Here is an 18,449-nt window from a genome sequence, read left to right on the forward strand (position 1 = left end):
TGCGACCGCACGGGCCCTGGGTCGGGCCCGCTTTTGTGTTCTGCCAATGCTTACATTAGCTTGAGAAAAGCTCAAGCTGCTCTAAATATTCCCCCTTAGCGCCATCCATCTTGGTGCGGAACTGCATGGACACATTCCAGGAACTGGACCACTGGCAAGGATCAACTCTGTACCTCCAGTTTGTGTGGGATCTTGTTTCCCGACTAATCCATACTCTATAATATAATTTTTGACTAAATTCTTAAACCTGAAAGTAGGTTAGGGCTTACTTTTCCTCGTTTTTCAAAAGCGTTCCCATAGGCAGTGCCCAGTCTGCGGATGAAGGACAGATATTTTCATTGGGCCATTGCAAATGCCACTTGATTTTTATATATATATATATATATATATATATATATATATATATATATATATATATATATATATATATATATATATATATATATGTGTATATATACATGTGTGTGTATATATATATATGTATATATGTGTATATACATACACACACACATATATATATATATATATATATATATATATATATATAAATGATTGATTTATCTTTATTAAATGTGTCATGCACTTGACAGTGCCCAGCCCTCATGGGCTTACAAGACACACACTATATATATATATATATATATATATATATAAAGAAGCCAGATACACTCAAGCATGGCTGCTCTGTTGCTCTGATAACTTCGCTGTGAGTGTACAAAGCCGAATCATCTGTCACCCGTTAATTCAATCATCAGTCCTCATTCAATTATCCAATATAATATGCAAATCAGATCTAGAATGACCAACAAATGCTAATTCTGTACATCAGAATAATTAAATTGGATAGTAGCAGAGGGGGAGAGCTGGACTGCCATAAAGCGGAGGTGGATCCTTTAATTAGAACGGGGGGGGGGGGATCTGTCAAATTAGAAAGGGGTAATCAGCCTATAAATTGTTGCGATGGGGGTTGACCGCAGCTGTGAGGACATGAGTGACGTAGCAGCAGAGGCTGAGACTGAAGCTGCTGCTGCTGGGCTGCCTGCCTGTGTGGGTCAGGCTTGACATAATCAAAGCCCAGCCAACTGTAGCACGGCTAATCAGAGCCCCGCTAGACGGTCACGCATGACAGCCAATGACACTACAGCCAAGTGTGCTCCATCACATCCTGCTCACTTCCACACACACAGCCCCCTAAGTAGCTGTAACACCAGGACTCGCACACAGCCCGGCTTCACCAGCAGGGAACAATGGCTCACTCTCCAGGGGACAATAGACGACACACGGGACCAAAGGCAGAAAAGATGCCAAGGCATGAATCTTTAAACGGGTGCTTTTTGTTACAGTTATAAGCAACAGCAAAAACTACACCCTTTCTCCCACAAATAATACATGAGCAATAGGGGTGGGGGAAAAAATCGATACACCATGGTATCGCGATATTGTGCCTGACGATATTGTATCGATATTTGGACGCCAAGTATCGATATAAATTTTTTTTTTTTTTTTTTTTTTTTGCAGGCCATGCCATGCCAGGCCACTGGGCATCTGCCCAAAGCACCCGATGTTGCAGTCCACGCCTGCAGTGGCGTATTGAGTCCAGAGAAGCTTAACTCATTGAATGCCATGGACGTCCTTCGACGTCCAATTAAATAGTGACGTAGAATGCCACGGACGTCCTTCGACGTCCAATGCGTTTTTTGACGGTGGGACGTCGATCAAAGCCTTCCGCAGCTCCTGTACAACTATAGAAGCTATTGGAGGTGTATAACCTATTTTACGGACTCATTAGGTGGCGACAGTGCTTGCTCGGTGCAGTCCAGATTAGAGACAGGTCCGAGAAACAGCCTAAAAGCCGTGGATCAAAGACAACCCGATGCATGCTCCCAGAGCCATTTGCTCTGTCGCGGGAGCTGACATTGGCTCCGAACAGGAGTCAATCCGCGCTCACAACTGAGCCCCTCTGTCCCTGTCTGTCTGTCTGTCTGTCTGTCTGTATAGTTTCTCCAACCGATTAGCAGACAGGAAAGCAGCCCCTGACGCCAAACCATTCAGCAATCCGGGTTGGCTCTTCCCTGCTGTGGCGCTGAGAGCCGACAGCAGCACACAAATGCAGCACTCCGAAAATATAATGGTTGCGTGAGGCTGTGTGCAGTGTGGGGAGGAGTTTACGGGGGGAGGGGGGGAGGGGGGTGGTGCCGGGTGGTGCACGCAGGGCATCACACAACAACTACGTCACTACATCAGAAAATATTATCTTCAGACTCAGTGAATGTGCTTGAAATGCTGCATTTCACAAAAGGCGGATTATCTCAGCTAATAATTTGAAAAGCCTGAAAACGCTGAAAACGACCTATCTTCTCCGGCTCATAACTAAAGAACGGAAAATGGTATCAATAAACTTTTTTTTGCTGATGATACAATAGAGCCAGCTCGTTCTTGTGCGTGTTCGGTGTTTACATAGTAATATCACACAATATTCTGTGGGCCTCGAGAAATCACTGAAAACGCTCTGAAAACTCTGGCACTGGGAGCATCCGTTCTCCAAAAGTGGCTGGCACTGAATGAGTTAATAATGTAGCCTACATGTGGGGCAAAAAAAACACAAAAAAAAAAAACACTGCATGTTTTACTTCCGGTGAGGTCAAGGAAAAGGTAGGAAAAGGAGTTAGACAATATATCGGAATATCGCAATATTCAATATATCGCAATATTCAATATATCGCAATATCGGCAATATCGCAATACTATCGTATCGTGACTCAAGTATCGTTTTGGTATCGTATCGTGGGCATCTGGTGATTCCCACCCCTAAAGAGCAATAGTAAGATGATATTACTGGGGCGCCGCACAGATTAAAAAAGGCGTCTTTTTTTTGCGACTGAAAAAGTAACTGAAGGAGGAATAAACGTGTGGCTCTGTGTGTGGAGCCTCTGTGCAGTCAGTACAGGCTCATGATGCGTTGTTACCTGGTTGTCAGGGTGGTTGACGGTGAAGTAGCCCACACAGATGATGACATCGTGCAGCAGCTCTTCAGAGGAATGCTGGGTACAGTACCAGAGTAAGGAGCTGACAATGTGGCGGAAAGCCAGAGACAGGCCCTCGGCTCCTAGAACAGACTGAGACAACACAAGACACAGCACAGCACTGTGCATTAAGGAGAGTACAATACATTGATTGATTGATTGATTGCTTGATTTGAATTCATTTCAGTTTCTTGCATTAAAATGACAGGCCTTCATGTGCCTTTAAGACACTATTAAACACTTCATTTAACAACATACCTAAGCACACACACTCATATGCATATGTATTATTATTATTATTATGTATCTATATCAATGTCCATGGATGGACTCACGCACATTGGCTGTAGCGAATATAATTTTTTCACATTTGAATATTCTATTGAGGGTTTACATGAATATTCAAATGTCTGCCATGACATCATCATGGGGGGGGATCCTCAATTGAATAAAGTGATTCATCGGAAATAAATGAGTCTGTTAAATCAACTTTTTAAAATTATAATGCAGTGAAAATTACACAGTGCAAATCTTGTACTTATTTCCTTTGGTTTCTCAATCAACCATTCTTGTACATTAAGCTCTAGTAGTTTGTTCACTCAATCACCACCATTCACAATATGCAGCCTATGAATATTCAAATACTGATTTTAAAAATTCGAACGTTAGCATTATGAATGAATATTTGAATGTCCGAACTTTCCAGTACCCCCCGCCGAAATATCGATCATGATCCTCCTGCGATACATCATTGATATAATAGCCCCATATCATCTTACCATATTGTGATGAGGGTTGACATGAGAACCGGTTCCAAAATTATGATTCCAAAGGTATTGAAACTCCAAAGGATTCGAAAAGGAATACGATTTTTTTATTGTCATTCTCCTTATTGATTCCTAAACAAATGTTGTCATGCAGAACATTTGAAATCACCCACCCCACCGCACCCGAACATGCCAAGTGGTGGCAAAGTGTTACCGTAATTTAAAATTTTATAAAAATATTACAAACTGTTGATGTTTACAAAAGTTCATAATAAACAACAAGCAATGTTATGATAATATGAATATGACTGTATGTGTGTAATGGTAAAAATAAAACATTTATATATATTTTCTGTGAAATAAGCATGTGACCTGTCGCCTGTTTTGACCTCGCCCCTCAAAGTATTGCAATTGAGAATCGTTGAGAACCAGAATTGATGAGCAGAATCGTAATCGGAAGAGTTAAAATGGGTACCAAACCCTAATCGTGATACCATATCGTGACATTTATCTTGAAATGTGTATTTGTTTTATTCACCCCCCCCTCCCCCAAACTTAATTTGCACAGAATGAAAAGATTTTAGTGAAGCATTATTTTGTATCCTTTCTTTCCTTTCCCACCCTACACACACACACACACACACACACACACACACACACACACGTGTAGAAAAGTGAATCACAGAAAAAAGTAGTAAACAGACCAAGCAGCATAATTAAACACAGACCCTCATTTCCAGACCACATCTAAAAAGACCAATAAGGTAATAAGTAATTTTAAAACACAACTATCTATGTCAGCAGTCCTCCATCATCTATGGATAATGACATCCATGGACATTGATATAGATTAATAATAATAATAATAATAATAATAATAATAATACATATGCATATTGCTACAATCTAACATATCTATTTAGCAATATATAGGAACAATTAACTCATGTTTCTTTGCATTTCATAGAAATGGAATTCCCTCAGGTGACAATGCAAAAATAATAAGAGGCTAGATTTGCTGTATTAAAAGAGATGGATGGGATTTTTACATTTTGCTGGTGGGAATTGATTTGGTGTTACAGTATGAGTATTCAATTCAAATGGGGGGGAGGGTGATGTGATGTCCCGCCATAGAAAACCCAAATCCTCCTGAGAGACAAGATGCTAGCAGCATTCTACAGACAGTATTTGTTAAACATGTCAGTGTGACAGAGCACCCGAAGGTCATCACGATCCCACTGGAAGTTCGGGTGCATTAGCATTGCAAGTAAACACTTCCATAAATACAACACCTGAGACGTCCTCACTGCTATTCTCAGACCTCGTGAGCTACGCATGCTGGCAACATGTCCCTCAAACTCACTGCACCATGGAACAACTGTCAAGCTGAGGTGAACAGAGCAATGGCAACAGGGCAGACAAATGTGTCTCTGTGTCAGTGAGTGAATATCATAACAGACCTCTGGTGTCAGTGAGTGAATATCCTAACAGACCTCTGTGTCAGTGACAGAATATCACGACTGACTTCAAAAGCACGGTTTGTGGAAATAACGAGGAAAAAACATCTCTGGTTTGAATCTCAAGTTGCACTTGCGCTCCTTTTTCACATTTTTGTCTAGCACAAATTTATTGGAGAGTATCCTACTAAAATTGCAGCACTGCAAAACCCGGTTATTTATATTGCATTTTGCCCATTTGAAATCCTGTTCTAAAGCCGGTATTTGTAACCGATGCTGCAGCAGAGTGAGCGAGCTTCTGGCCTGCGTTCTGATCATCACCGCACCGTCCAGTGCAATACTGATTAGCCAGTGCTGTGAGGTAATGTGAAACACAAGGTGATTACAACTCACAGCCAAAAAGAAAGATTATTTAAAATGTTCATAAAACTCAGGGCTCTGAAATGCTTTGACCTCCAGCTGTTTTGAATAGCCGGAGTGTGGCGGGGTCAGTGAGAGGAAGCCGCTTCAGAGTAATTACCACAAGACATTAAAATAATTAATAACATTCTCACTTCCTCTCACGCCTTTCTGTCTTTTGCGGTGACTTAGCACAGTGAAGCTGTCGGCCGCTCCTCATCAGGGTGCGTAATGTACGGCCCTGGGTACAGTGATAATCACTCCGGGTCCATCCAGACGGCTGACCCCACCGGGCTCCTTTCAACCCTAACAACTGACCCGGGGTCAGAGGGCACCCGTGTTTATGTCCACAGGTCAGCCTTATCCTGAGGAGAACTCCTCTTCTAATAGCTCCTAACAAAGGAACCAGCATCTGATCCCGTGCACATAGGGATTGTATCCAGGAAGGACAACTGTGATATTTGTGGGCATTTTTATGCTAGTCTGCTGTGATATGAGTTGGATAGGAATTCCAACAGGGAAATTGGACATGGATATCAAGACTTTACCTAATCTTTCTATGGTTTATTGTTTAATTACTGTAGATATTACCCATTAGTTCTTTCCCAGCTAATAGCTATTTCGTTGGTCAGCAAAGACACTGTAACTGTTGTAACAGTATTACCCACTATGAATTTCACTCTGTGGAATGTGATGAGCATGCTATATCAACAATATACTGGAGATGATATGTTCAAGAAAACATCAATATCAGAAAAATGACTGAAAAGAAAAGAAAAAATCTGCATCCTAACTTCGGGGACAGATAGTCACGCTAAACGTGATTATCTTGCTGGACCTATAAGGAATTTGCTATTTGTGTGAGTGAAAAGAGAATGTGCACGGGGTTAGAGATCATGTTGGATACCTGGAAGGCGGAGAGGTCAAGCAGGGCAAAACTGTTGAGGAAGCGGATGCCTTGCAGAGCCACCTGGATGACCCCGGGGGCGTAGGGTTCCTGAGGACTCTGGGCAGCAGACTCTGGCAAGGAACTGTGCAGCAGGATGCAATACAGCGTGTGCACCACTCCCACCAGGTCCGTGGACCGCAGCAGGGCCGTCAAGCCAGTTGGGTCCTGGCGCTTGTTGTCAAATATACTGGGAGCGCTGGGAGAGAGAGAGAGAGAGAGAGAGAGAGAGAGAGAGAGAGAGAGAGGAAATGTATGCATGGTCATCCAAATCAGATTTCACAGAAGAAAAACAAGCCCAAGCGACAAATGGAAATTATTATTTTTTGTCAATCAATCAATTCCCCCCTTAATTGCCATGTGCATGTAGTGCCCACCTCTGACTCATTCTATGATGCTTCTATGGTTAGAGAGACTGCGTAGCATTTGGGTCGACTGCAACTGTGGTGAACTGAAGAGCCCTGTTGTCACGCAGCATAAAGGCCACTGAACCTGAAAGGATGCTTGCTGGCTGTTCTCTTCACTGCAATGGCCCAAGTCTAGACCTCAATGGCTTCTAGATTTACGCACTAGACAAGGGCTTAGAAAAGACTTTCCCTTTAGATACAGATGCTGTGTCCGCCTACCTATTGTATTAAGTGACTTAACTTGTGGAACTTCCTTGACTGAGAGTTTGGTTGTAGCTGAAGAAGAGCGGAGCCTGCAAAAGAGTCTACGCTCTGCTCCTCCATTATCCACTGTGGGGTACAGTAAACATTGTAATGTTCACTGACGTGAAGCTTGTGGCGCTGACTCCATGCTGGCAGACTATACTGAGCTGCCTGACAAGACGCTGAGCACTCCAGCACATTTAATCAAGGCCCACCCACCTGATAGGATTCAAGGTGATATGTTTGTTGGCTGTGAAAGGGGCCGCCACCCTGTTGGTTAAAGGGATTGGTGTAACATCATCCTGTGAAGTGTACATCACATTTTAAGAGCTAAACCTAATCAACCTGTTTGGCATTAGCGTAAGGGATATCAAACATTTTCATGTTTATGGATTGCTAAAGAGAATTATTCCTGCTAAAGAACTCCAAATGACATTTGGGCGGGGAGTTCAACTTCAAACTGAAAAAAGTGCCGTTATTAAATTCGATACAGAACAGAATGAATCAAAACATGGGACATTAGCAATCACGTTAGTCAAGGGTAATTTGAAATGAATTAGACATAAATGATTAAAAATAATTCTTATTGAATTATTAAACTATTTTTTATTCTGCTGATGAACCCCTTGAGTGACTCAGGGCTCACGGTGACGTACACTGAGCAAACTACATTAGTGCATTTTAGCATTCCAGTTGATCGTATAATATAAAACTGAAACACGAGGGGAAGAGAATTTTAAACAGAAGTAATTAATATGATATGAAGAAAGTGTGCCTGTGTTAATTAATATGATAATTGCATTTTTTTTTAATCAGTTGCAATGCAGAAGACATCATCTATCTATTATCATAAAAGGGAGCTAGGGCTCTGTCTGTTTGTCTGTCTCACTGATGACATCATCAGTGATGTCATAAATTCACTCACTCACACACACACACACACAGTCCCAGTGTTGATGTCATTAGTGATGTCATAAATTGTGACATCAACAGTGATGTCAGAGGCATTGTGACATCATCGTGATGCCATCAGTGAGGTCATAAAAGCAGTTGAATCAAGTCCCAGGGGCAGTCACTGACCCCCGTCTTCAGCCATGGACAGCTGTATGTTGCCAGCTCCAGGACAGGTGATCCAGCATCCCTGAAGTATGCCATCAAGGAGCAGCCAGGGCGAAGCCGCGCAGCGGGCGAGCTGCATATGCGAGCTGCAGGGCCTGCTCAGTGAGCTGCTCAGTGAGCAGCTCAGTGAGCTGCAGGGCCAGCTCAGTGAGCTGCTCAGTGAGCTGCAGGGCCGGCTCAGTGAGCTGCTCAGTGAGCTGCAGGGGAGGCTCAGTGAGCTGCAGGGCGGCCGAGCCTAAGAATCGAGCGTGCGAGATGCCTAGTAATGAAAACCCACAATCTATAGCACACAATTTAAGACTAGTGCAGCAGCACAAGCTATGATTTGCAGCTATATAGAAGGGAGGCTGTGACCTCTGGATGGAACCCTCTGTGCATGCTGATACTTGATGTTAGCCAACAGGCCCTGCATGGAAATGTGCCACTCGGCAGGAACACAGTCTCCTAATGCTGTTCTAATCCCCTGACACAGCAACTGGCATGGCCCAAATACTCCACAAGCCTACAGAGCATTCTCACATGTGACAGAAAGGGAATCATGGGAGAACACAGCTACTAGTGGGCTGGATTATCTGCATTTTGATAATAACACAAAACAGTGTGCTCATTAAACCTGTGTGGTCGGACACGGTGTTTTCTCACAGATATTCAGTGACTGGCACACACACGCACACGCACGCATGCCTAGCTGTCCTCTGCCATGCCAGTGGTGAAGCAGCTGGTCATTGTCACAGCAGCACCTAGCAGCTGGCAGTGTACAGTAGCACACTGGTGCGACAATGAGTGGCTGCTGGAAACACAATCACAGGATGTTGGGCCAGCACCACAGAGGTATGGCTATCATGCAAAAACTTCAACGGCTAGAATTTCTACCTGCCGCACCGACGAAATATCCCAATTACAGAATGAAAAGGAGAGAGATGTATAAAATGCACATTCAACATCTAATATTAAGTGTCACGCGTGACAATGGATCCCATTTGGCCATGCTGCCACGGTCAGCGTTTCTTCTCCTTTTTAAGTGAGGAGTTGAGCTTGTGATGTCCCTCCTCGGTGTGACTGTGTGCTTAGCCTCTGTCAGCGGCGCCACTGAACCTCTCTGAGTGGAGGTCACGCTAGCAGCACGTGTGGGTGGGCTCCCCCCCGCCGCGCTGCGGGCGGGCTCCCCCCCGCGCTGCGGGCGAGGCTTTATGGTGAGTGACAGAGCAGCCGGGGTCAAGTAGATGCCTATCTCTCTCTCTCTCTATCTGCAGTAACCACCACGACTCGGCCAGCGAGACGACTGCAGGAAACGACCTGCTGGCTGATTGCGGCACGGTCGGCCACAGTCTTTGTTTGAGAAACCACGAGAACAGTCTTTATGGAACCTTCTGACATTCAACAACTGACAGTGACTCACTCTCTGTCATTAAACACGCAGAGAGGGGTGTGTGTGTGTGTGTGTGTGTGTGTGTAAGAGAGAGATCAAGAGATCTACAGGGATGTCTAAGTTGGGTGAAGGAGTAGGAGACATGCTCACCGTCCGGTCACAGCGAAGCACAGCTTACACATGCCGTGCAGCAGGGCCGAGGCTTGCTGGAGGAAGGCGGACATCTTGGGACATTCGTCTACGGGACCTTGGATGGACAGGAAGCACCCGTACAGCTTGTCAATCAGACCCATGTTCACGACGTAGCTGAAGGAGATGGAAGACAGAGGAGCAACAGAGTGAAGTGATTTCCGATGTTTTATTATTTCCCCAATGTTAACATAGAAATGGAGAGAAGAAATTCTTCTCTAAAACTCATTTCACGTGGACAAACAAAGGCTCTGACTGTGCGTACCTCCACGGCACTGCAGCTGAAATCAGATATCTCACCTAAGCCCTCCACCCCCCCTGGTATTACTGCGATATCCCCAATTTGTCTTTGCCAATGACAGGTCTGACGATCATGTTCCCTGTCCTCTTTCAGCCACAAATCACAGCTAATAGTGTCATTAGAGGGCTGTTGTGGCCCCTGTGCCAGCCCAGCTCGGGGGCCCTCCATAGTCTTCTGACCTGGGGCCATCTTCTCACAGCTCAGGTATGCCTCAGACTGGCCCTCCCCTGCTCAGCATATATGGCTCGTACACACTACCCCACGGCTGCCAGTCGTCAGTCGCTGTTCCTTTCGCACTACACAACGGTCTGTCTTGTAAGCAGGAGTCTTTGTGGTTTTCACACTATATGACTGAGCTGCGACAGGTGATCTCACACATTACAAGATATTTCACCAGGAGAATCCCTGACCAGTCTAAAAACGCAGTCTCACACCAGGCTTTATTCTTTCTAAACACACCCTTTGCGCGCAACATAATTTGAGTCATTCTACGCAATTTGTTCAAAGTAAGATTTATTAAGTCAGAGTTATTAAGTTGACTGCAAACTCAATTATTTCGGGGTTTCAATAGAAAGATTTGAGTAAACATCTAAGATTTGCATAGCTACTTAAATGCTTTTTAAATTTTGTTTTTTTGCTTGTAGGACAGTAGTTTGTACCAACCCCCGTAGAATGGCTTCCTCCGTCAGACCACTTGGCTGCTTGTACCCTGCAGACAGCAGACATCCCCCCCTGGCCGTGTCTGCCCCTCCACGCTCCACGCTCCCCCGACACGAGCACATATTTAGCAGGCTAGATATCTGTGGGACCTCTGTGACTCATCGTGGAGCACTCGGGGAGCTCCCCGCTCGCCTCTGTGGACAGTTCACACTTAACAAGCGAGCGCCGAGCCAACGTGATTTGCCGCTGATCTGGGGATGTTTATCGCCGAGCTCCAAAAACAGCTTGCAGAGAGAGGACTCTGAGCGCCTAGTGTGAACCAGGCATTAGAGACCCGCCCCGGAGCTTAGGAACATCTAGGGAGCACCACAGCTGTCAATCGAGACCTCCAAGAGATGTGGATCGTGAAGTAGCCATCCACTGTTCCCTCTGTGTCTTGTCACTACCTTCAGTCCTGGCTTCATTCGCATACCTTTTTTTGTTAGAACTGTCACTCAGAGTGAGCTTCTCTCAAAGCAGGCGATTACGCCCATGTTTGACCTCCACAACAGGTCATCTGACACTTGAACCACAGCCCATTGTTTTGACTTCATCCTCTTCCACAGCTTTACCTGGCTTGAAAGGAACTTTCATCACACTGACTGCTTTGCTAAATGCCTGCTCTCCGTTTGAAAAACTGCTTTGGCGGTGGTCAGTCTCGCCGCTGTGCGTCTCATCATACGAGCCACATGCAGTTGGACATTTAAAACAATGGTCGGGGGGGTGAGAGCACTGAAAACGCTAATGAGAAGAAAGGAAATGGCGGTCTCCTTTCTGTGTGATCTATAGTTTGGCATTATGGGAGTGTGTTGCAAAAGCTCAAAATGTTTTGATCTTTTGTCCTTCCTCACTAACATATACATTACGCCAGGCAGTCGAGGTAAATCTTCTGCTCCTTCCAGGGATTACCAGTCTGACGACACCATTTTTCTCAGGCCCTCCCCTGTCTCCAGGGTTACGACTGGGTCAGTGGATGAGAGTGGTGGGCCTGTGCAGCTGCTCGGACCAGATGAATCATGGCTTGTGGGAGGGTCGGTGGAAAGGCTCCACTCTTCCTCAAGGCTTCGGCGGCTGGGCCTGCCTTTCCTCACAGCCCACATTTCCCCCAGCATAGCCCCGACTCCTACAGCCCCAGACCCTCACGGCCGCTCCAAAGCCAGGTTCAAGGGGGGGGAGCGTCCAAAGCTTTAGGAGTGCTCTTTGTTTATGCTACCTCGTAGCCCCCGTGGAGAAAGATCTGACTTCAGATGTGGATGCCTGAACGTGTGAAAAAAAAGTACAAGCTGGAAGGATGCCAGAATACATCCTCACTCTCACACTACTCCCATTCTAACAAGAAACCACTTGGACCGTTTCCAACAGCACTGACATTTTGTCAGCCTAGTCTTTACAAAAGGCATGCTGCTGAGGAAATCAGGGGTTGACCAACTCTCAACCCAGTGAAGAGGAGCGGAGGAGGGATATACTAAAGGAGGTGAAAAGGTCATGAGGGGAGAGAAAGTGGTGCTATGGAGGAGGAGGAGAGCGGTGCGATAGTAGGGAGACAGAGGATGGGCAGGAGAGTACCTGATTAGGTCATGTGCACGAGTGTTGAAGGACTCGGAGCTCTTGGACTTGGCATCTGGGGAGCAGATCCGCACGTTTTCGCCTGGTCCGTGCTCGGAGATGTGGGGCGAGAGGAAGCCCAGGACGGTGGCGCTGGTCTGCAGCAGGCCCGTGGTCAAGCCCTCAAACACCTGCTTGTTCACGCTGCGCCCGAAGATGGACTTGTCCTCATCTGGCACATACAGCTGAGGGGATGAGACGCAAAGCCTTTTTTTAGAAACTTGGTTAAAGGCGCTATTATTAAAACAAGGTAGCCCATACCAATCAACTATTTAACATGTATCACATGCATCGGCAAGTTCTCTTCTCCTCTAACAAACCATGACATTGACAGATGATGGTAGAAATGACAGTGACAGCATCCAGGTGTCCCCCCGTAGACACAGTATCCACAAAGAGGAGGGTGACAAACAAAAGACAGAAACCATTTAGACCTGAGCAAGTATTTTAAATGCCATCCAATTAAGCCAGAGGCAGAAAACAATCTGCTTTTGTTGATCAGTGCAGGCTCTTTCCACCTGGTTGGTACATGATACAGCGGAGGCATAAATGGTTTGTTACTTTATTATTCATCAGCTTCAGCCCATGAATCGCTGGTTAACAATCAGTGTGACACTCCTGGGCACTTCTTTCTTCTGTTATCTATGCATGCAGCAATGCGTGATCAAGGTGTCCCATGGGGCACTTCTTTGAAAACGCACCACCTTCATTTGATACCTGGCACTAAAGGTAAAAAAAAAACAATGTTATTGTCTCTGACCTTTATAAATTTATAACCCGAGTCCTCATATAAACCTTTGCCAATAAACAGACTGTGTGAGAGAGATATTCACACTTCCTTACATCTGGATTGGCACACTATATAGTCAAATAGTGTATATCCCCGTCATCCAGAAATCCTAACCATCAAATGATATACTATACATTTATTCACCAGGTCTTATCTCGCACTTCGAAGATTACAACATAATGAAGCTCTGAGCTAATCCATATTGTGACTTTTGTCCAGATAATCTCATCATTGGCACTTTTCTTTATATCGTTTCGATACGCACTTTTCTTTCATATCATAACAGACTTTGGGAGAATTACTTAAGTATTATGTCTAGTATTATCGAGAGAGTCATCCCCCTCACTCACTGTGTCCGCTATTATTTAATGACACCTCATCTTTGGAGCCAACTACAAAATGCTAGGGGCCACTTGTTAGCTGGTCTCACAGCTGCTAAAAGGACGCTTTGCTAGCTTGACGCTGGAAACCACCACATGCACCGTCGGTGAGGGAATGCTCTCTTCCTACCGGGATATTGCACAGCTGGAGCTTTCTACAGCACGATTACATTATGCCAAAACACAAAATATTATTTTCTGGTCAAAGCTGCTCGAAAAAAAAAAGTGTTTCATAATAAGTATTTGTGGTTTACTATCTTTTTCACCTGAGCTGTCATGTATTTGCTTGCTTGCTTGTTTAGAATATTATACATACTGTATAATATACTATTCTGTAGTTACTTTGTATATAAATATATGTATGTATACTCTTGGCTATTTCTGTGGATATCATCATGGATGGTGGAAGAAATTAGCATAATTATCTAATTCCTTTATGTCCGAATGCTGTTGGTTTATGTCTATAATGGTCATGGATTACTGGGTAGCAGGGGGATGGGGTTGGAAGGAATGGGTAGGTTCTAGGGGTGTCACGATACACTCAGTTCACGATACGATACGTATCACGATACTGGGTTCACGATAACGATACGATACGATACGATTTTAACAATATTTTTTTAAACTTGAATAATGACAATATATGACGGGAAAAGTAGTATTTTATTTGAAATGCACAAATACAAAACATGCTGTTGTGGGAAATTGTTATTACAATAACAACTAGAAAAAACATGAGATTGGAGATAAGGCTTATCTTGAAATAGAATGAGTTACACCGTCACTTAGATTTACTTTGAACTAAAAGGTTTCTCAGCAGTATAAATTCTCATTATGCATCTTCGGTTTTTCTTCAAACTCAAACAACAAGACTTTTCTTAATCTATTTTTTATGCATCTTCAGTTTTTCCTGTCAAGTAAACAGTTTTGCCAGAAACTCAATTGAATGGTTTCTCTCCTGTATAACTTCTCATGTGTCTCTTCAGAGACTTGTTCAACTGAACTACTTTCCACACATTGAACTTCAACAAACAAAGACGTTTCTTAGTCTATTTTTTGAAGAAAAAAAAAAAAAAAAAAAAAAAAATTGCGATATGAGATTTCATCTCAACGATACATATCGTGACGTTTTACTATCGCGAAATTTCGTGGGACGATATATTGTGACACCCCTAGTAGGTTCATATTGGTAGTTTTGTTAATGTTTGTTGTTTTTGTGTATTTGTGTTTTTCTCTATGTGCAGTGTGCACTGCCTTGGTTCATCATGTTAGGGGTTAGGTTGTGGTGGAGTGGGTTGGTGGGAGGGAGACAGGGGACATGGGGGCGGGGGATCTGTTATAGTACACTTTGCTTTGTTAGCCTTGTGTCACTTTTGTGACTGATGGTGCTCCCCCTTTCTTATAAACACAATCAATAATTGATCACATAAAACAATCAGTTTGACACTGCGACTGGTGCGGTGCCAGCAAGGTGGCATACGAGAGCTGTCTGAGGTATTCCCTCAGCCACACAGATGACAAACAGAAGTAATATATATATATATATATATATGCAGTATATATAAAACACACTTGGTGCGAAGAGGAAAGCTGTTCCATGCTTACTGCACCATAAACCTGCTATTATATGCGCTAGATGACAGAGAGGGCAAATACAGAAGCCCATAGGAAAACAGAGGATGAGGATAAACAGAAGATCACTAGTCGTCTGGATTTGCTTCTCCAGACAAATGTCATGAAAACATACAAGCAGAGGTCCACATTTAAGATATAGTGAGACCGTTCAATATGGAAAACCCTGCTTTGGTGAAAAAAAAAAAACTCCTCATTGACTCTAATGGTTAGGGTGCACGCTGACAGCGGAGGTAAATCCAACAACATTCTCCACAAATCTAATTAAAAGGGGGACATGCTCAGACAGCAGCGCTACCCCCACTCGCTCTCTCTCTCTTGCTCTACACAAATGTCTGACAGAACATAGACAAACGCGCGCGCGCGCACGCACGCGCACACGCACACACACACACACACAGTCAAACAACAAATGCATTAATGCAGAGCTGTCTTAATCTTAAAATAATTCAAATAATTCATGAAAGAGGGGGTGAGTAGGTGTGTGGAAAACTGTTGAGGCCCATTCTTTATCAGCATCTAACTCCTGGAGAGAAAAGTGAGGTTGTCTCCTGCTGCGGTGCTGTTGGAGATGTCAGTCATCAGAGCAGCTGCTGGGAGAGGTTTGATATAAACTCATACAGGCTAAAACCTCCTCCCTGCGTGCCCCTCAGGAAATATGACTGCTTGGGATTGGAACTCGGGCCTGGGGAAGGAAAAGCCCCAGTAGAGTTCATGCATGTAGCAGAGCCCCGTGTCTGCTGTGCCTTGTCCCGTCTGTGCTGCCTGTGAGTGTAGGCGGGCCCCGGGACAGCCGCCCGCCACCGTCAGATGTTTGGAGTGGGCTGATGTTTACAGTCCCTCTCGCAGAGTGCTGAAGGATATGGGCTGACATGTTCTCCGCCGCGCCGCCTGCCTGACTGACTGACTGCGCTCTCACATTCCCTCAGTGCAGAAGCATCTGTAGTGCGGTCCCCGGGCAAAGGGTTTGTTACTCGCTAGCGTGCGTCTCGCTCTGTCTTTTATTAGCACTGTGCTAGGAGCAGACACCGGCGAAAAACGTAGCGGTTTTGCAGGCTTTAAAACCACTGTGTGTACATGTATCAACAGAGGGGTTTATAGCAAAACAAACAAGGGTTAACAGAAGAGGCTACGGTAGTTCTACTCCTGTACTGTATATGTGTGGGTAGGAGAGAAATACTCGAGGTAATCCGATTATGCATTTGATACCTTCATCAAGTATCAAAACAAGGTCAGCATCTCCTGCGCATTTAGTGCGCTTTCTGCAAAATGGAATAATGTTAGCAGCACACGTTTAAACACACTAATTATATGGCAATATTCCTTCTCTTTGAATCAGAAAAGGATTTGTGAGTGATTCATTTGATATATAGACCAAATCAGCGGGGATGTTTACATTTACTTCCGGTTACCCCTGGGGTCCACACATCATAATGGCGGTGAACGGGCACAAATTGACGTGTTGAAGACAAAAACAGACAAAGAAGACAAAAATGGTTCGTTCGTGTTGTGCTGTTGTTTAATATCATTCATAACAACACTTTCACTAACGTTAGTGGAGACCAGACTAGCTAATTTACCTGTTGGACCAGACCAGACCAGAGTAGACTTGAAGCTAAATTAAATTAACGTGGCGTCAGTAGCTCCGTCTGTAACGTTAACTCTGTAGTTAGTTAACGAGTCTGCAAAAAAAACAGCGGGTTTGACAGTTGTAAACAAACGTTATTAGCTAGCTAACACTACATAAAACAAACACAGAAGAAAGGCTAGATACGTCGGACAAGCATGTTTACCAACCGGTTGAACATTTAAATTGAAAGTAGTCGGCCGAAAACAACGAGAGGGTTTGACAGCATTTATTTGACAACACGCACATTTAAACCTGCCGCCTTCCCGAAGTGGTACGCGGAAGTCATGTTGTTTACATGGTGACGTCACGGTGATTTGGTCTATACACTGTAGGTCTGGGTGATGTGGTCTATACTGTAGGTCTGGGTGATTTGGTCTATATACTGTAGGTCTGGGTGATGTGGTCTATACTGTAGGTCTGGGTGATTTGGTCTATATACTGTAGGTCTGGGTGATGTGGTCTATACTGTAGGTCTGGGTGATTTGGTCTATACTGTAGGTCTGGGTGATGTGGTCTATACTGTAGGTCTGGGTGATTTGGTCTATACTGTAGGTCTGGGTGATGTGGTCTATACTGTAGGTCTGGGTGATGTGGTCTATACTGTAGGTCTGGGTGATTTGGTCTATATACTGTAGGTCTGGGTGATGTGGTCTATACTGTAGGTCTGGGTGATTTGGTCTATATACTGTAGGTCTGGGTGATGTGGTCTATACTGTAGGTCTGGGTGATTTGGTCTATATACTGTAGGTCTGGGTGATGTGGTCTATACTGTAGGTCTGGGTGATTTGGTCTATATACTGTAGGTCTGGGTGATGTGGTCTATACTGTAGGTCTGGGTGATTTGGTCTATACTGTAGGTCTGGGTGATGTGGTCTATACTGTAGGTCTGGGTGATTTGGTCTATACTGTAGGTCTGGGTGATTTGGTCTATATACTGTAGGTCTGGGTGATGTGGTCTATACTGTAGGTCTGGGTGATGTGGTCTATACTGTAGGTCTGGGTGATGTGCTCGGGTGTGTGTGTGGACTTACTGTTAGTTGATGGAGCAGCAGGTCCATGAGGAGGGCTATCTTGTTGCTGAACAGCACATAGGAGCAGTTGAGGGGGCAGCGGGAACACGCCAGGTAGTAGGCGTTCACAGCAGCACAGAGGGACCTGACAGAGAAGAACGGCAAAGCATAATGAATCAAAAGTAAAAATCAAGAAAAAAAGAAAAGAAGAAAAAACACCTCAAGGCTATTCTCCACACAATTCATAAAAAACTACTATGAGGACGTAGGTTGTCTAGCCCCTGGGCACTGACAAGACTATCTGCAGTCATCAGGAAACCAAACACACTCCTCTGTATTTGTGGTTCCTTAAGGGTGCAGTTTATCTTCACAAGTCAAAAGCATATCTCGCTGACTGCGTGAGTAAGGGAAGCCCATCGGAGAAATAAAACACTCATATCAACTACTTATGTGGAGACTCCCCTCAAACCAGAGCCACCGTCA

At 44.4% G+C, this 18,449-nt stretch overlaps 1 protein-coding gene across 1 annotated transcript; it reads right to left on the reverse strand.

The window, feature by feature from the left end:
* Positions 1–2,966: 2,966 nt before the first annotated feature.
* LOC310772021 (S phase cyclin A-associated protein in the endoplasmic reticulum-like) lies at positions 2,967–18,111 on the reverse strand (the record flags this gene model as incomplete). Its single annotated transcript, XM_083664496.1, has 5 exons — positions 2,967–3,116; positions 6,554–6,791; positions 9,881–10,036; positions 12,486–12,709; positions 17,988–18,111. Coding segments are annotated over 5 exons (892 nt in total), but the record flags the coding sequence as incomplete, so codon positions are not given.
* Between the last annotated feature and the right edge of the window lie 338 nt (positions 18,112–18,449).

This window comes from Poromitra crassiceps (genome assembly GCF_964638095.1).
Source record: "Poromitra crassiceps genome assembly, contig: HAP1_SCAFFOLD_1749, whole genome shotgun sequence".
NCBI classification, from domain to species: Eukaryota; Metazoa; Chordata; class Actinopteri; order Beryciformes; family Melamphaidae; genus Poromitra; species Poromitra crassiceps.